This window comes from Thalassophryne amazonica, chromosome 9, assembly GCF_902500255.1.
Source record: "Thalassophryne amazonica chromosome 9, fThaAma1.1, whole genome shotgun sequence".
In the NCBI taxonomy this organism is placed as follows: domain Eukaryota; kingdom Metazoa; phylum Chordata; class Actinopteri; order Batrachoidiformes; family Batrachoididae; genus Thalassophryne; species Thalassophryne amazonica.
The window spans coordinates 12,711,421-12,731,879 of record NC_047111.1 but is presented as its reverse complement, the minus strand read 5'-3'; the positions used below and the strand labels follow the sequence as shown (position 1 = coordinate 12,731,879).

Below are 20,459 nucleotides of genomic sequence, written 5' to 3'. Positions count from 1 at the left end.
TAGTTTTGACTCCAATGTTGCAATCTGGATTGTTCCAAGAAAGTTTTGTTGTACAACTTGCAGTGATAATAAATACTGCTGTAAATGAGCCGTCTGTTCTTGAGGCAGCTTTACTCGCACCCTAAAACTTCTCTGGAATCTGGGATAGGTGGGAGGTGATAGCTTTGCTGGTGAAGATGAAGTTTTCATCTATCCGCCCTATTGACCTCAGACTGGGGTGACGGTTCATCTTTCAGCAGAACAATGACCCTAAAGACACAGCCAAGATATCAAAGGAGTGGCTTCAGGACAACAAGATTAGCCATATTTCTCTCAAACTGAGATGAGATTTCTCCTTCAGCAAGTCCAACAAAGTCCATCCATTCAAGCATGATCCATCTCGGTTTATCAATGGTGGAGTAATCACGCATCTCAACATAATGATATTTATTTGGGACAAAACAGTTGAATCTGTTGAGCATTCTAATGTCTGGCACTGCTTTAAACCTGATCACCGGCAGTGGAATACTGACCGTTCCGTTTGTTCCACACTGCCATCTTCACACACACTTTGACACTCCTTGATGGTTTGTGCTTGATGAAGTCGTGTTTGATGTATGTTGAGGACTGCAACATTTTTCCGGCTCACATGAAGCTGTGAAGTTCACAGCTCTGTCCCGGTTCCAAAATTCTGATGAGGAAATTAAATATAAGATCTCCAGCCTCCTGTGACTTTTAATTAGGAACTGGATATAGAAAATGAATGAATGAATGAATGAATGATCATATCTATATATTAATCTTTGTCCAAGCTCAAAGACCAGGCTAAAATATAAGAAAAAAGTACACAATTCGAAAATGAATTGAAAACAGCAAGTGATGACCAAAAAAAGCAAACTTTATTTTTAAATTGTGGTTTATTTAATTGTTTCATATAGTGCCCATTGTGAATTGTGCTCCTGGCAAATAACAGGCCACAGAAACATTTACATATTAAATCAAACAAACTAGAAGCACTCAGAGAGTGCAAACCTCCTCCAAGGCCATGGGGTCACTGACGCCATAACATCTACACGCCGTGGAATCACTGAACCTAAAAAAGTCTAACGATGTTTGCTCAGTAGTAAAAAAAGTTTCATCTGCTGTGACTGGATAGCATGTATCCTGGCATCACAGTTTATTGCAACTTGCACCTTATAACCTATAAATATAAGTTATTGTATAAAAACGATTTTTCGGTAATGGCGGTTTTCTTCTGGATCTAGCTCCATAACATTTGAAGCTACATCAAATCTGATGACACCTTACTGAATCAGTACAGATTCAGCTACAATTTGGTGTTAGTTGTGCATCTCTAGCTTCATTTGTCACCTCACACTGGCACATTTTCTATTTTCCCTATGTTTTTGCATATGCTGGATCACCAGATCCGGAATCCGGATCCGATCATCACCAAACTTTGTTGTTTGATAGAACATTTGACTTGTTACACCCTAATTTTTCTCAAGCCTTTCTGCCTTGTTTTTTGTGGAGTTAGAAACTAGAATGTCAAAATTCCCACTATCCCGCAATGGTGAAGAATCCTTTAAAAACTTCCTGGATCCGGATCGTGATCTGGATCACCACTAAAATTTAATTACTTGTTCCTCTTGTCATTTCCAACCACTCCACAAAATTTCATCAAAATCCGTTCAAAACTTATTGAGTTATCCTGCTGACAAACAGACAGACAAACAAACAAACAAACTCGAACGAAAACATAACCTCCTTGGCGGAGGTAATAATTGAGTGAATCGGCCCTATGTTTATTTAACATTATGTAGAAGAGGACCACCCGTGATACCGCTCCAAAGAAGTGTTAAATGAACTCAAGCTGATCAACTCATGGAGTTGACTTACACAGTAGTGGAGATATTAACACTGCAGTGTTAAATTAATGCTGCAAAATTGATTGTGTGCTTGAGTAACAGCGATTCTTTTTAAAAATCTCTCCCAACAGGTAACAGGTGAGACTGTGTTGCCATGGAAACATATCAAGCTGTCCCAGAAACCAGACTGCGTCAAAATGGACAAACTAAAGATGGACGCAAAAGATGTAAAATCAAGACGCTCATCATCACTTTGTGAGGGAAGAACGGGCAGCAAATGACAGATGGGTTGAAATTTTATTACTATGTCGACAATTTGAAATATTTATGAACCTGCAGTGATCACTTGATGTCACATGACGAGTGTTTTTTTTAATGCCAGCTGCTATAATAAATGCATTTTTGAACATTGAGTCCTTTATTCTGCTGGATGTTTCAGAATCTGTGTTGGACTGGTAAATAATCCGTTAGGAAGGCGTCCACTTGTCTTAGCGGTCAACTGGCTGAGTGACGGCGTGCACCCTGGACAGGCCGTTAGTCTGTCGCAGGGTTACGAGGATAATCAAGGTGGATTTATTTATGAAGGGAGAGGGTCTCTTGTTTTAAATTTCAGGGCACCTGGATCACTAAGGATCTTAAATGGGAAGTTAACACATCTGCTGTGGTCAAAAAGGCGCATCAGAGGCTTTATTTTCTACGAGCATTGAAGAAGAACAACCTGTCAGCTGAGCTGCTCAAGGCCTTTTATCATTGCTCCATCGAGAGTGTTTTAACCTGTTGCATTACAGCATGGTTTGCAAAGTGCTCTGAAAACGACAAGAAATCCATCAGACGAGTCATAAGAACGGCACAAAAAGATCACTGGTCTCCCTCTGCCCTCATTGGATGATGTTTTTAGGACTCGCTGCCTCCGCCGAGAAAGCAGTATTCTGCAGGACGGAACACACCCCTCACACCACCTTTTTTCTTTGCTTCCATCCGGCAGGCATCATCGGACCTTTAAAGCCCCACCACAAGGCTGAAAAAGGGTTAGACACGCCCAAGCTCCAGTTGGAACAATTGCATTATTCTAATTAAAACAAGGGCGGACATGTGCAATAACTGTTTTTAACTATTTTTAATTTTAATTTTAGGTATATTTATTACTGTTTTTAAGCTATTTAAGGGGTTTTATTAAGTTGGGTATTATTAATGTTAATTGATGTTTTAGAGGGATACGTGCAATATGGGACATGGTGCAGCATGGGATAAGTGTAATATGGGATAATGACAATGTGGGATTAGTGCAATATGAGTTATGTTTGTCTCCGAGCTTGCCCCCCCCCCCCCCCCCCAATCTCCTGATGTTTTTTTTTAATATTATTGAAGTATCTGTATGGCTGAGTGTGTTTGAGGATGGTCATTGTTTCTGAGGATGCACAAGCAAATTTCATTGTGTTGATTGCTGTGCAATGACAATAAAGGTGATTCTGATTCTGATTCTGAAAAAGCAAAGAGATGTTCCAGTCACACAAGGTTTAAATGAGAAGCTTTGAGTGTAATGAGGAGCAACACCTGATGAACAAAATCTGGTGGAACGCGCAACAAATTTTTTTTTAAGAATCTTTTTGTTGGATTTAATCAACAAATCCATTTTTTTCTAAGTGTAACTGAGTCCTGTGTTATTTCAGTGAAATGGGTTTCAGCTGGTGCAGCACGGTGGCTTAGTGGTTAGCACTGTTGCCTCACAGTGAGAAGGTCATGGGTTCAAATCCCGCCTGTGGCCTTTGTGTGTGGAGTTTGCATGTTCTCCCCGTGTTTGCGTGGGTTTCCTCTGGGTGCTCCGGTTTCCTCCCACCTCCAAAGACATGCAGGTTCAGTGGTTGGTATCTTTAAATTGTCTGTAGGTGTGTGAGTGGGTGTGTCTGTGTTTGTTTGTCTGTTTGTGGCCCTGTGACAGACCAGCGTCCTGTCCTGGTGTACTCTGCCTCACGCTCTGTGACTGCTGGGATAGGCTCCAGCTCTCCGTGACCCTTGATTGGACTAAGCGGTTGAAGATGAGTGTGTGTGTGTGTGTGTGTGTGTGTGTGTGTGTGTGTGTGTGTGTGTGTGTGTGTGTGTGTGTGTGTGTGTGTGTGTGTGTTTCAGCTCGTTAACGGCTTTTTCAACACAACATTCTTGATTAAAACGCAAGAGATTTGTCCCTTTAATATCATGAAAGCTTCTCCGGCTTGCATGATATTATGATTCTGTGCCACAGACTTTGCATTATGTCCTGAGCACACCAAACGTGATGCACCAGGGTGCTGTGCGGCTCATCCAGTGCACACTGGGGACGTGCCTGACGGTGTGGGGAATTACCATCACATGTGATCAGACTGTTTCAAATGCTGTTTTGAGGCCGTCAGAATGTTTAGAACACAGACTGTGATCAGACTGCACTTTGACCATGTTTGTGCTTTTTCCACCTCAAACGCACCTCGACAGTTGAGTGCTCTGCATTCGCTCTGGCTGCTGGAATGTGTCGAAGTGTTTGGACTGCACTCAGATCAGAGGCTTTCAAATGAACCCGACTTTGACATTCATTCAACTGTTCATTCAGGCTCATTCGGCCTCTCGTGTGATGGAGGTACTAACATTATAAGGAACCTTGGACACTGATTTTTAGATACTGTAAATAAAATAGCATGAAAAGTAATGTGTACATTTTTAAGTCTTGTAGATTCATTCATTCATATCTGCATTTCAACTTGAAAAAAAACAGACACTGTAAATAAATATAAATATTTATTATAAATGCTGCAGCTACCATAACCACAGTAACCACACTGACCACAGTAAACTCTGTAACAACCATAACCACCATGACCACCGTGACCATCGTGACCATTGTAACCACGAGGGCTCCTGGTTCATCTCATCACTGTCCATCTCATATTCTTCCCCCTGATTCAACTGCCTTCTGATGGTCTCAATTTCGTTACGAAGTGTGTCCATCTCCTGATGAGGTCTCCACCGTTCGTAGGCAATGAGCGATTTGACTCCCTTGATCTCTTTTTGCAGCTTTTCCCGGTGCTCCTCAAGATCTTTTAGCTGCTTTTCCATAACATCACTTTGTTTGAGGAATTCAGGTTTCTGCCTTAACTCCTGAATGTCTTGTCGCTGTTTATGGATCTGCTCCTGATCCATGTTTGTCTCCTTGTTTTGGTGATCAAACCACCGTAACCAGCGTGACCACCATGACCACCGTAACCAGCGTGACCACCCTGACCACCAGCACTGCCGGTTCGTCTCGACAGTGTTCATCTCGTCTCCAATAACACTTGTGTTTTGTGCTGTATTTTCTGCTTCCTGCTCGATGGGTATTTTCACCGACTTGCGGATAACTTCATGTTCTTCCTGCTGACACTTCAACTGCCTTTTGAGGGTAACATTTTCTTCCCTCTTCTGACAAACTCTGGACTCAATGAATTCAGCATAGAGTTGACAATGGTACTCCTCAAGATCTTTTAGCTGTTTTTCCCGGCGCTCCTCAAGATCTTTGAGCTGCTTTTCCCGGCGCTCCTCAAGATCTTTGAGCTGCTTTTCCAGGCGCTCCTCAATATCTTTGAGCTGCTTTTCCAGGCGCTCCTCAAGATCTTTGAGCTGCTTTTCCCGGCGCTCCTCAAGATCTTTGAGCTGCTTTTCCCGAACATCACTTTGTTTAAGGAATTCAGATTGTTTGTGGCTCTGCTCCTGATCCATGTTTGTCTCCTTGTTATGGTGATCAAACCGTTGTGACCTCTGTGACCACCAGCACTGCCGGTTCATCCTGACAGTGTTCATCCTGACAGTGTTCATCTCGACAGTATTCATCTCGACAGTGTTCATCTCGTCTCCAATAACACTTCTGTTTTGTGCTGTATCTTCTGAGAGATACGTACATTGAGGTTGAGGAATGTTCTCATCCATCGTGCTTCGTGATAACGTCTCCTGATCCATGTTTGACTCCTTGTTTTGGTAATCAAACCACTGTAACCACCATGACCACCGTAACCAGCGTGACCACCATGACCACCGTAACCAGCGTGACCACCCTGACCACCAGCACTGCCGGTTCGTCTCGACAGTGTTCATCTCGTCTCCAATAACACTTGTGTTTTGTGCTGTATTTTCTGCTTCCTGCTCGATGGGTATTTTCACCGACTTGCAGATAACTTCATGTTCTTCCTGCTGACACTTCAACTGCCTTTTGAGGGTAACATTTTCTTCCCTCTTCTGACAAACTCTGGATTCAATGAATTCAGCATAGAGTTGACAATGGTACTCCTCAAGATCTTTTAGCTGTTTTTCCTGGCGCTCCTCAAGATCTTTTAGTTGCTTTTCCCGGCGCTCCTCAAGATCTTTGAGCTGCTTTTCCCATTGTTCCTCAAGATCTTTTAGCTGCTTTTCTAGCTGTTTGTGGCTCTGCTCCTGATCCATGTTTGTCTCCTTGTTATGGTGATCAAACCATTGTGACCTCTGTGACCACCAGCACTGCCGGTTCATCCTGACAGTGTTCATCCTGACAGTGTTCATCTCGACAGTGCTCATCTCGACAGTGTTCATCCTGACAGTGTTCATCTCGACAGTGTTCATCTCGACAATGTTCATCTCGACAGTGTTCATCTCGACAGTGTTCATCTCGACAGTGTTCATCTCGACAGTGTTCATCTCGTCTCCAATAACAGTTCTGTTTTGTGCTGTATCTTCTGAGAGATCCGTACACTGAGGTTGAGGAATGTGCTTTGTGATAACGTCTGTTTCTCTGTGATGACAAATATATTTTCCACTGCTGTCAAATGTCTTCCAGATGATTATCTTTCTTGTCGTTCAGACTAGTCAATAAGACATTAAAGGCAGGAGAAAAACATAAAAGGAATTACAGTAAAGACCATAAGATCTGTACTTTTATTCTTATTCCAAGATCAATACCAGGCCAAAACATTAAAGAAGGTCCAAAATTCTAAAACTTGAATACAAAACAGGAAGTGATGTCATAAAGGGGTAGGTTTTTTTTTTGTCATATATACTGCTTGTCGCAAATTGTGCTCCTGGTAAATGTCAACACAGACACATTTACATATTAAAAAAAATAAACAAATGACTGATTCAATCAGTTACTTGTTTTTGTTTCAGTTATCAGTTATTTGTTCATTGAATCAGTTATTTGTGTGCACATTATGTGATCAGTAAATTCCATTTCAGTTCAGTTTATTTTATTTAAACAGCACCAAATCACAACATTGCTGGCTCAAGGTGCTACACACACGAGTAAGGCCCAACCGTCCCAATCTCTCACCCCCGAGCAAGCACACAGGCGGAACCGTTAAGGAAAAACTCCCTCTGGTGATAAAGAGGAAGAAACCTCAAGCAGACCAGACTCAGAGCGGTGAACCACTGCCATTAGACTTAGACTTAGACAACTTTATTCATCCCACCAGGGGCAATTAATTTCAGCAGCCTGCATACCGGCACATCACAAAAAAAAACCAACAAAAAAAAAACATACTACATCCACATAAAATGTGCAACATACTGCATCCACATACCCATACATCTACACCTTACAATTAATTTAAAAGACGGATAACAGAAGGAATAAAAGATTTTAACAACCGATTCGTCCAGCAGACAGGTGAAACATAACGACGGCCCGAAGGCAACAAAGAAAATTCACCTGCCAGCACATGTCCGGGAGAAGACAAGATACAATTTGCCTTCCTCACCATTTGCTGTTCACAAAAACTAGCTAGGTCTCTGGTTTCCACTCCAATGATCTTTGAACATGTCTTTGTGATACTATGCAAGCTACTTTTATCTTTCAGTGCCAGGCTAGGAAACCAGCAGATGAAAGAAAAACATAAAAGATTTTCAATAAAGGACTGATAAAAACGACCCATAATAACAGAACTGACAGAGAAGGACTTCAATTTGCGAAGGAGGTACACTCTCTGTTGCCCTCGCTTCACAATGTCTGCCGTATTTACGTCGAATCTCAACTTCTCATCAAAAAAAGTGCCCAGATATTTATATGCAGGAACTTTTTCTACAGCTTTCCCATGAATAATGCTGTCTATAGCAAACCCTTTGTTACGTCTAAAATCAATTATAAGCTCCTTCGTTTTAGATACATTTAACTCCAAGTGATTTGTATCGCACCATGAAACAAAATCAGCAAGGGCCTCCCCATGTCCTGACTCCTCTCCCTGAAGAAGGGACAGCAAAGCAGTATCATCAGAGAACTTAACTAAATAGCTGCGTTGCCTGACACTTCTGCATTCATCTGTATATAAGATGAAAAGCAAGGGGGAAAGAACACAGCCCTGTGGTGAGCCTGTGGACAAAACTAAGGAGTCTGAAACGCGTCCATTTACCAAAACTCTCTGTCTCCTATTCGTTAAAAAGTCCGCCAACCATTCAACCATCTGGTGAGGCAATTTAAAATCACACCTTAACCTCTTAATTAAAAGGCAAGGCTGCATCAAGTTAAAAGCTGAAGAGAAATCAGCAAATAAAAGCCAAGCATGAGCTCGAGGCTTTTCCAAATGTCTGTAAAGACAGTTGAGAATAAAAAGCTTAGCATCTTCTACTCCTTTACCCGCCTGATATGCAAATTGAAGTGGATCAATATTCCCTTTCATATTTGACATTATCATATTCTTCATAATTTTCTCAAAGACCTTCATACACAGTGATGTAAGTGCCACAGGTCTAAAATCATTAAACTGTTTAGGAAATGACTTTTTCGGGACAGGAATTATAAGTGATGATTTCCATAAATCTGGCACTCGGCCGCAACTAAGTGACCTCTGAAAGATATAGAGGAGGACACTACTGAGTTGCTCACCACAATACCTCAGTGTACGTCCACAAATTCCATCTGGACCACAAGACTTCCTTACATTAACCTTCTCCAGAAGTCTTTTCACACTATCCTCGCTAATGATTATACCATCGTCAGTAGCAGAGGAAGTGCTCTCAAGGGGGAGTTTATCTGCAACCTCATAGTTCTCAAACCTAGAATAGAAACAGTTAAATGCATTTGGCAGATCCTCATCGTAGCTCCCCTCTACTTTAATTGGCGCTCTATTATTATCCTGTTGGACATTAGTAACTGAAGCCATAGATTTAATGCCTATCCAGGCTGCCCGCAGATCACCACTACTGTACATATGTTCTACCTTGTCTTTGTAAGCTATTTTAGCTTTACGGATTTCGTTCCTAACCTCCTTGTTAATTTCTTTCTTTTCCACATTATCTCCTATATAAAAAAATTTTTCTTCTTATTTAAAACACTCTTTAAATTTTTGGTGACCCACGGTTTATTATTGGCATAGCTAATAATATTCTTCTGAGGAATGTTGATATCCACACAGAAGGATATATAAGAGGAAACAGTCTGTGTCAGTTCATTCAGATCAGAGCATGTATCATAGAAAACCTCCCACGCAGTCCATTCGAAGCAAGCCTTCAGTTTGTCGATGCAGTCTTCGGACCAACACCTCACAGTCTTTATATTCCGCTCCCGACGTCTACAGACTGGTTTATAAGTCGGCAAAAGAAGAACACTATTATGGTATGAGGCTCCGAGAGGGGGCATACTGATGGACCTATAAGCTTTGGCTACTGAGCCATAGCACTGGTCAACAATAGAATTCCCCATAGTTGTTGAACAAGTAACATACTGCTCGTATGTCCTCAGTACTCTGTCTAATCGGCAGTGGTTAAAATCCCCTAAAATAAATTTAGGAGCATCAGGGGAAATTGCAGTTAGTTTATTATTCACATCCTCGATCAGCTGGCAAGCTGCCGTGACGTCAGCTCTCGGGTGAATATAAACCAGGGAAAAAAACAACTGAGGAAATTCCCTCGGCAGGTATAAGGGGCGAAGTGAGATACTCAAAAGCTCAATATCTGAGGTGCATATTTTCTCTCGCACCACAACAGTTTTACAGTATCTCTCATTAATATAAAAACAGACCCCACCTCCTTTAGACTTATTTGTAATGAAAGAAGAGCGGTCCAGACGAATGGGGAGTCCAAAGCCGGTTAAGTAGAAATCCTCATTCCTGTCTCGTTCTCCCAGCCATGTTTCAGTGAACGCGAGGAGGCAAGTCTCTCTAAACTCATGTTTCCACTTCCATCTTATTCCTGATAGACTGAACATTGGAAAGAAGGACTATTGGGAGAGGTGGGAGCCGGCGTCTATCGTCAAGTCTAATTCTTCTCAGCCGGCGCTGGACGCCACCCCTCCTCCCCCTTCTTCTCCGGCGTTTCCTCGGTACCAATCCACTTTCTGCAGTGTCGAAAAACCCACCCGGCAAGCCAGGAGGACACAAGGACCATTAGGCGATTCTTACAAGGTTTTTACAAATTATACAAGAATTTCCTTACAAACAGAAGAACCAGAAAACAAAAAACAAACAAACAAACAACAACAACAAAAAAACAAAACAAAACAGAAGAGCAACAAAAACAGAGTCTTTAATTGAAATAAAAACAAGCAGTCCATCATGGATCTTCAGGAGGTTGAATAGGTTAGTCTTGGAAGAGTAGTCTCCTGGGTTCAGTCCAAAGTCTTGGGGTGCAGGGGCAGCATCCATTAAAGCAGGGGTCTTCAAAGTGTGAGAGAGTGACCCCCCCCACCCAAAGAACAAATGAATAGCTGCTCCGCCCACACACACACACACACACACACACACACACACACACACACACACACACACACACACACACACACACACACACACACACACAATTTCAGCATCATGCATTTCTTTTTATTCTTTTACATGTTAAACACATTTTAAATACAGTATATTTCTGTTTTTAAGGAACTGTCTCTGCATTTACATTGGAAAGAATGAATGAAAATATATGCTATTTTACTCATAATTAGCTTTGCATGCTAACAATGCTAAAAGTTACCAAACTGACTGAAAGGTTTTGTGTTCATTATTTACAAAAAGTAATAAATGTTTTGAAGTATGTACATCATGCAGGTTTAAATGAACTAGATATTGTATTGAATGAATGAAGTTGAATAGAGTGTATACTTGTGCCATAATATGTTTAAGGGTTTTATCATTATGTCAAATGAATGAAAATGTGTATATCTATGCTTTGACGGGTGTTCAACTGATTTATGATGGTTTTGAAATGATACAATATTATACGGTTTGATTAATGATTGAAATATGTGCTTATGATGAATTGTATTGAAGATGTTGAACTGCTGACAGAAGTGTTGACTCTCAAATCTGTAAAGTGTTTTGGTTTAAGGTTTTCATAAATAACATGTGCTTAAGTCGGGTGTAACATGTTGGTTTAAAACATGTCAGACATTGACCATTTTAATTAAGTCATTTTTATGCCTGACATGATGTTTCATGATATGTTCAAAGGTCATGAGGTCAAGATGTGTACTGCAAATAATATTGTTGCCTCTGTTTATAATCAAATGGTTTGTTCATTTATGTTTGAACTATGCTGATCAATAATGAACAGTTGATAATATTCCACCATTCGGAAGATTCAGACAGCTTTCAGTGACTTTTCAGTCGTGTGATTATCCGAGAAATTGTGGACGAGGTGGGCATGTCCCAACATGTCCTGTGAGGCTTTAACACGGTGGCGCTTTTGCTGCGCCATCAGCTTCGTGACCATGAATTTTGCTGCAACTCTTTTCATGGCAAAATCTTCTGTCACAATGGAATGTGCTGAAAAAGTGCTGATGTCCACCTCTTGTGCAATTTCTCGGATAGTCACACGACGGTCCCACATCACCACAGCGTTCACTTTGGAAATGATCTGTTCATTTCAGCATGTTGATGCCGACCGGAGCATGGCTCGCTCTCCACCGTTGTGTGGACGTCTTTAAACCGGTTGTACCGCTCCTTAATCTGTGTGATGCCCAGAGGTTTGTCACCGAAAGCCGTCTGAATCATCTGAATGGTTTCCATCTGGCTGTCGCCCAGTTTCTGGCAAAATCTGATCCAGTCGCGCTGCTCCAGTCGTTCCGCCATTTTCCTTGCAAAGAAAAAACGACGAGAGACTCCACCCATCCTCACACAAAGGCTGCTTACAAGCAAATGATGCAATCGACAGGCATGAAAAGAATCACGCATGTGCACAAAGGTTCAAGGTTTGCTCATGCAAGCACACGTGATTCAAATCCATCAGGTTTTTGAAAAAAATAAAAAGATCCGATACTTTTCTAACAGACCTCGTATATATGAAAAGCATAATCAAAGACAGGATCAAAGACATTAATAACTGATAAGTATCTTTAAAATTCTTTAACACACCTCCTTGTACAGAGCCTGAAGCGGCTGCTGGTCTGTCTTTTCCACTCGTGTTAATGCTGTTGATACCATTCTGTGGACTTTGGTCTTATTCTGGACAGTGAGGGAGCCGTACCACACGGCCATGCCATATCTCACAATACTTGCAAAAACTGCATTGTAGCATATGGCCCTGATCCGTGGGCTCACACCAAAGACGCAGCCTTCTGAGGAAATGTCGTCTCTGTGCTAATCGACTGCTCAGAAAGTCCACGTGTTCACTCCGGCTCAAGTTGTTAGACATCATCAGGCCAAGATATTTATATGAAGGCACTTGTTCTATGACACTGTTGCTAATGGGCACAGGGTCATGTAGTCTGATCCCCCGAGGGTCAAAAACCATCTCTTTGGTTTTGGTTTTGTTAAGTACCAAATGGTGATCATCACACCAGGATTTAAAGGTGTCGATCTCGCTGAAGTACACACTGGGATCAGATTTTGTGTGAGAATTATGGTGTCATCAGAAAATTTGATTATATAATTAGAAGGGTGAGAGCCCCTACATTCGTCTGTATATAATGTAAAAAGAATTGGAGAGCTCATGCAACCCTGAGGCACACCTGTAACAGTGGAAAGTGAACCGTTAACCGTGACCTGCTGTGACCGACTAGTCAAAACCTAACCCTAACCCTAACCATTTCACCATGTTTTTGTATAATCAAGTCAGGCTGCATTGTGTTAAAAGCAGAACTAATGTCTGCAAATAACACCTTGACATAGGCTTGTGGGTGCTCCAGGTGTTAGTGAGTCATGTGTGTGACAGTGATGGCAGCATCCTCTATCCCGCGGTCCTGCCTATAGGGGAACTGCAGGGGATGGAGGCTGTCAGCGACATCCGATTTGAGCATATTTACCACAATTCTTTCAAAACATTTCATTATAACTGAAGTTAGCGCCACAGGTGTTATGGTTCGGCGTGAACGAAGGATGAACCCAAAAGCAGGGAGCAGAAAAGAGATTTATTTACGAGTTCAAATGCTGAGGTTAATGAGTCAAGTGTGCGGCCACCTAGCCGCGTGGAGACCGGCCCGCTCAGCGGGGGAACCAGGGGAACCGCAGCCCAGATGTCGACGTGACTGGGGAGGAGAGACAGAGGAGCGAGTGCTGAGCCGGGCACTTCCATTCCCATTTTTGCACAAAGATGAGTGATTTTTGATGACTGACCTGCTCTGCTGTTTTAATAAACCTGGTAGGATTAACTTGAATTTAAATTACTGCTGCTCTGTGTTCACGGACTCACGAGGGGAAACCTGAGATTTTCTGTGTTTTGAGAAAAGGTTGTTTTTTCCCCAACAAAAATTGGCGCCCATGGTAGAGAGGAGGGTGTGTGTGTGTGTGTGTGTGTGTGTGTGTGTGTGTGTGTGTGTGTGTGTGTGTGTCACGCCAAATGGTAGAGAGGAGGGTGTGTGTGTGTGTGTGTGTGTGTGTGTGTGTGTCACGCCAAATGGTAGAGAGGAGGTGTGTGTGTGTGTGTGTGTGTGTGTGTGTGTGTCACGCCAAATGGTAGAGAGGAGGGTGTGTGTGTGTGTGTGTGTGTGTGTCACGCCAAATGGTAGAGAGGAGGTGTTGTGTGTGTGTGTGTGTGCGTCCCAAATGGTAGAAAGGAGGGTGTGTGTGTGTGTGTGTGTGTGTCACGCCAAATGGTAGAGTGGAGGGTGTGTGTGTGTGTGTGTGTGGTGTCACGCCAAATGGTAGAGAGGAGGGTGTGTGTGTGTGTGTGGTGTGTGTGTGTGTGTGTGTGTGTGTGTGTGGTGTGTGTCACGCCAAATGGTAGAGGGAGGGTGTGTGTGGGGGTGTGTGTGGTGTGTGTCACGCCAAATGGTAGAGAGGGAGGTGTGTGTGTGTGTGTGTGTCCCAAATGGTAGAGAGGAGGGTGTGTGTGTGTGTGTGTGTGTGTGTGTCACGCCAAATGGTAGAGAAGGAGTGGTTTGTGTGTGTGTGGTGTGTGTGTGTGTCACGCCAAATGGTAAGAGGAGGGTGTGTGTGTGTGTATGTGTGTCCCAAATGGTAGAGAGGAGGTGTGTGTGTGTGTGTGTGTGTGTCACGCCAAATGGTAGAGTGGAGGGTGTGTGTGTGTGTGTGTGTGTGTGTGTGTGTGTGTGTGTGTGTGGTGTGTGTGTGTCACGCCAAATGGTAGAGTGGAGGGTGTGTGTGTGTGTGTGTGTGTTACGCCAAATGGTAGAGTGGAGTGTGTGTGTGTGTGGGTGTGTGTTACGCCAAATGTAGAGAGGAGGGTGTGTGTGTGTGTGTGTGTGTGTGGTCACGCCAAATGGTAGAGTGGAGGGTGTGGTGTGTGTTTGTTGTGTCCCAAATGGTAGAGAGGAGGGGTTGTGTGGGTGTGTGTGTGTGTGTGTGTGTGTGTCACGCCAAATGGTATAGGGAGGGTGTGTGTGTGTGTGTGTGTGTGTGTGTGTGTTGTGTGTGTGTGTGTGTGTGTGTGTGTGGTGTCACGCCAAATGGTAGAGTGGAGGGTGTGTGTGTGTGTGTGTGTGTTACGCCAAATGGTAGAGAGGAGGGTGTGTGTCTGTGTGTGTGTGTGTGTGTCACGCCAAATGGTAGAGAGAGGGTGTGTGTCCCAAATGGTAGAGAGGGGGTGTGTGTGTGTGTGTGTGTGTGTCACGCCAAATGGTAGAGAGGGTGTGTGTGTGTGTGTGTCCCAAATGGTAGAGGAGGGTGTGTGTGTGTGTGTGTGTGTCACACCAAATGGTAGAGAGGAGGGTGTGTGTGTGTGTGTGTGTGTCACGCCAAATGGTAGAGGGAGGTGTGTGTGTGTGTGTGTGTGTGTGTGTGTGTGTGTGTGTGTGTGTGTGTGTGTGTGTGTCACGCCAAATGGTAGAGAGAGGGTGTGTGTGTGTGTGTGTGTCCCAAATGGTAGAGAGGAGGTGTGTGTGTGTGTGTGTGGGTGTCACGCCAAATGGTAGAGAGGAGGGTGTGTGTGTGTGTGTGTGTGTGTGTGTGTGTGTGTGTGTGTGACGCCAAATGGTAGAGAGGGGGGTGTGTGTGTGTGTGTGTGTGTGTGTGTGTGTGTGTGTGTGTGTGTGTGACGCCAAATGGTAGAGAGGAGTGTGTGTGTGTGTGTGTGTGTCACACCAAATGGTAGAGAGGAGGGTGTGGTGTGTGTGTCCCAAATGGTAGAGAGGAGGGTGTGTGTGTGTGTGTGTGTGTCACACCAAATGGTAGAGAGGAGGGTGTGTGTGTGTGTGTGTGTGTCACGCCAAATGGTAGAGTGGAGGGTGTGTGTGTGTGTGTGTGTGTGTGTGTGTGTGTGTGTGTGTGTGTGTGTGTCACGCCAAATGGTAGAGAGGAGGGTGTGTGTGTGTGTGTGTGTCCCAAATGGTAGAGAGGAGTGTGTGTGTGTGTGTGTGTGTGTGTGTGTGTGTTTGGTGTGTGTGTGTGTGTGTGTCACGCCAAATGGTAGAGAGGAGGGTGTGTGTGTGTGTGTGTGTGTGTGTGTGTGTGTGTGTGTGTGTGTGACGCCAATGGTAGAGAGGTGTGTGTGGGTGTGTGTGTGTGTTGGGTGTGTGTGTGTGTGTGTGTGTGTGTGTGCGCCAAATGGTAGAGAGGAGGGTGTGTGTGTGTGTGTGTGTGTGTCACAAGATCTTGAAGCTGAAGTTCAGATTGTAATTTGTTCCAGTGTTTGATGCTGAAAATCTAAAACTTTCTTGCCCATTTCAGTTCGTACATGGGGACAACAAATTGTAGGACATCCCTAAACGGAGATTGTATCTTCCCTGCTTTCTTATTAAAAGACTTGACAAATATGATGGGAGAATACCAAGAATGGTTTTATAGATGAAGATATACCAGTGAACCAGACGTCGGCAATGAGGTCCAGTTTACTTTGGATAAAGATCACAATGGTGGGTAAGTGGACCAGTTGGCAATAAATCTTAGTGCCCCATGGTACCCACTATCTGCCTCTAGAGGCAGTGAGTAGAAGCATTCATGTACAACACATCTCCATAATCAATTACAGGCAAGAAGGTTGATTCCACCAATTTCCTTTTTGTGCTAAATAAAAACAGCACTTATTTCTGTAATAAAATCATAACAGAAGTTTCAGTTTTTTAGTAAGATAAAGAATGTGGTCCTTAAAATCCTAAATATTTAAAACCAGACACCAACTCAATGTGTTGACCTTTTCTTGTTAAAATTCTTGCTGAGAGGCTTCTGATGAGAATAGCATGATCAACACAGTCAAAAGCTTTTGAAAAATCAATAAACAAAGACATACAGCATTGTTTCTTGTCAAGAGCATCTGTTATATCATTTATAACCTTCATCGTAGCATTTACAGTACTATGATTTTTTGGAACCCTGATTGAAATTGTGACAAAATTGAGTTGCTGTCCAGAAATTCTTCACTTTAGTGATTCAAGTATCTTTGATAAAACACAAAGTTTAGATATCGGCCTATAGTTGTTTAAAATACTAGGGTCCCCCCCTTTTAGAAGAGGGATAACAAGGGCCAATTTCCAATCCAGCGGTATTTCATTTGAAGTCAATGTAAGGTTAAAAATGTGACACAGTGGTCTTGCTATAATTTCTGCTGCCAGCTTTAGAAAAAATGGTTTATTTATATTTTAATTATGTAATGTTTTATGTGTTATAGTTATATTGTGCTTTTTGTTATGTGTCGACGGGGGTTGAGGAGCGGACCTGCGTCTGACGGAACCCAGTGCCAAAACATCCAGAAAGCGGTTCCAATAACAAAACAATTTTATTTTCCCCCTTCTGTGCAATACAAAGTGTACAAACGTAAAATGCGTCATTCTGGCGGAGTGAAGGACGGCGCGCTCTCCAGCGCCCAAAAGGATCGAAGCCCGGCGCTTCTGGACCCATGTTCACCGCCAAACACCCCCCAGGTGGACACGACAAACCGACTCTGCGAAGGATAGAAAAGGTGAGGTAAGTCAGCAGCTACAACTAATATCCTTCAAAGGCACACACTATCAGCAACACATTCAGGTCTGAATTTAAGATTTATGTAAATGAGCAGCTTCTCACAACAGGTGGAGGATCATCAGTCCGCATGCCACAGCCGTGAGAAGCGAGCTGCACAATTCTCATCAATATTCACATATACTGCATAACAAAATACCAAATTACTGTTAATAATTATTCAGACAATCAAATCACCTCTGATGTGTGCTGACAGCATGTGTCCCTCACCCGTCCTCCTTCACAAGCATGATGTGTCAAACCCAGGCGCGGTCCTCAGCGTCTCACAAACGAACATCACAAGGTCGAGTTCCCGGCAATTCTGCTTGAATCACACATGGCTTAAATGCAGGACGCCATCTCATTATCTGCTTCAGCTGAAAGTCTTTAAGGTTGCACGTGAGCACCATCCACAGGTGCTGCACATCACGTTGATGAGGGTGAAGGACTCTTCTGCCAGCACCTTCTCCACAGACAACAAATCAGTTTGCATACCACCTGGAGAGCAAAGAAAAGAAAAGAACACCAAAATGTCCAGCCAAACCCCCCAACACACAACACTTTTAGTGTTTTTATTGTACAAATTTATTTATTACATGTGCAAATTAAACTTTTATATACATACACAACCATAGATAGTGTATTAATGGAGTTCTAATAAACCTGTTGTGTCTGATGCTTTGTGGACGTTCATGCTGCTTATATGGTTGCAAATTGAGCTTTAAAATGGATATTTGTGACTGTAATCCAGCATGAACGTCCACAAATCATCAGCCACATTTTCCCATTTTAATCCAATTCCATCACTTGTATGGTTTATTTTCTGTAGGTAATTCAGTCAGCGAGGTTTACCGTTGAGCCGAGGCAGCACTGCTCCAACAGCGGTCAGGGCACAGAGTAATCCAACAAATGTGAAAATTGATCAAATCCATCAAATGTGAAATGATAATTCTGTATCAGAATCCACATAAATACTTTCGTATGGTAGCTTAAATTCACCCATTTCAACATCGTCATCAGTACGCAACTTTCTCTTGCTCTCAGCTAACAGCGCCATTATTGACATCTGCATAGCAGCGCGTGTGACCGGTCAGGGCACGGAGTAATACATTAAATGTGAAACGGTCGAATACTTTGTGTCCTTACACCTGATATTATAGTCTGAAATCTCAGACCATAAATCTGATTAACCAATCAGATTTGTGGAAAAGATGTAATTGGATTAGAATCTGCAATAACAGACTCTCATGTACGTATCTTACATCTTATATTTTATTTAGTTTTGACTCCAATGTTGCAATCTGGATTGTTCCAAGAAAGTTTTGTTGTACAACTTGCAGTGATAATAAATACTGCTGTAAATGAGCCGTCTGTTCTTGAGGCAGCTTTACTCGCACCCTAAAACTTCTCTGGAATCTGGGATAGGTGGGAGGTGATAGCTTTGCTGGTGAAGATGAAGTTTTCATCTATCCGCCCTATTGACCTCAGACTGGGGTGACGGTTCATCTTTCAGCAGAACAATGACCCTAAAGACACAGCCAAGATATCAAAGGAGTGGCTTCAGGACAACAAGATTAGCCATATTTCTCTCAAACTGAGATGAGATTTCTCCTTCAGCAAGTCCAACAAAGTCCATCCATTCAAGCATGATCCATCTCGGTTTATCGATGGTGGAGTAATCACGCATCTCAACATAATGATATTTATTTGGGACAAAACAGTTGAATCTGTTGAGCATTCTAATGTCTGGCACTGCTTTAAACCTGATCACCGGCAGTGGAATACTGACCGTTCCGTTTGTTCCACACTGCCATCTTCACACACACTTTGACACTCCTTGATGGTTGGTGCTTGATGAAGTCGTGTTTGATGTATGTTGAGGACTGCAACATTTTTCCGGCTCACATGAAGCTGTGAAGTTCACAGCTCTGTCCCGGTTCCAAAATTCTGATGAGGAAATTAAATATAAGATCTCCAGCCTCCTGTGACTTTTAATTAGGAACTGGATACAGAAAATGAATGAATGAATGAATGAATGATCATATCTATATATTAATCTTTGTCCAAGCTCAAAGACCAGGCTAAAATATAAGAAAAAAGTACACAATTCGAAAATGAATTGAAAACAGCAAGTGAAGACCAAAAAAAGCAAACTTTTTTTTTAAATTGTGGTTTATTTATTTGTTTCATATAGTGCCCATTGTGAATTGTGCTCCTGGCAAATGACAGGCCACAGAAACATTTACATATTAAATCAAACAAACTAGAAGCACTCAGAGAGTGCAAACCTCCTCCAAGGCCATGGGGTCACTGACGCCATAACATCTACACGCCGTGGAATCACTGAACCTAAAAAAGTCTAACGATGTTTGCTCAGTAGTAAAAAAAGTTTCATCTGCTGTGACTGGATAGCATGTATCCTGGCATCACAGTTTATTGCAACTTGCACCTTATAACCTATAAATATAAGTTATTGTATAAAAACGATTTTTCGGTAATGGCGGTTTTCTTCTGGATCTAGCTCCATAACATTTGAAGCTACATCAAATCTGATGACACCTTACTGAATCAGTACAGATTCAGCTACAATTTGGTGTTAGTTGTGCATCTCTAGCTTCATTTGTCACCTCACACTGGCACATTTTCTATTTTCCCTATGTTTTTGCATATGCTGGATCACCAGATCCGGAATCCGGATCCGATCATCACCAAACTTTGTTGTTTGATAGAACATTTGACTTGTTACACCCTAATTTTTCTCAAGCCTTTCTGCCTTGTTTTTTGTGGAGTTAGAAACTAGAATGTCAAAATTCCCACTATCCCGCAATGGTGAAGAATCCTTTAAAAACTTCCTGGATCCGGATCGTGATCTGGATCACCACTAAAATTTAATTACTTGTTCCTCTTGTCATTTCCAACCACTCCACAAAATTTCATCAAAATCCGTTCAAAATGTATTGAGTTATCCTGCTGACAAACAGACAGACAAACAAACAAACAAACTCGAACGAAAACATAACCTCCTTGGCGGAGGTAATAATTGAGTGAATCGGCCCTATGTTTATTTAACATTATGTAGAAGAGGACCACCCGTGATACCGCTCCAAAGAAGTGTTAAATGAACTCAAGCTGATCAACTCATGGAGTTGACTTACACAGTGGTGGAGATATTAACACTGCAGTGTTAAATTAATGCTGCAAAATTGATTGTGTGCTTGAGTAACAGCGATTCTTTTTAAAAATCTCTCCCAACAGGTAACAGGTGAGACTGTGTTGCCATGGAAACATATCAAGCTGTCCCAGAAACCAGACTGCGTCAAATGGACAA

General features: G+C 42.5%; 1 protein-coding gene across 1 annotated transcript in view; it reads right to left on the bottom strand.

Moving 5' to 3' along the window:
* Positions 1 to 4,094: 4,094 nt before the first annotated feature.
* Positions 4,095 to 20,459, bottom strand: part of LOC117517369 (trichohyalin-like) — a 38,489-nt gene continuing 22,124 nt past the window's right edge. Inside the window, exons 4-6 of the mRNA XM_034178365.1 lie at positions 8,750 to 8,864; positions 4,723 to 6,572; positions 4,095 to 4,167 (exon numbers count right to left, since the gene is read on the bottom strand). Coding sequence (XP_034034256.1) covers positions 4,095 to 4,167; positions 4,723 to 6,572; positions 8,750 to 8,864 — 2,038 coding nt within the window. The remainder of the gene's footprint in view (positions 4,168 to 4,722; positions 6,573 to 8,749; positions 8,865 to 20,459) is intronic.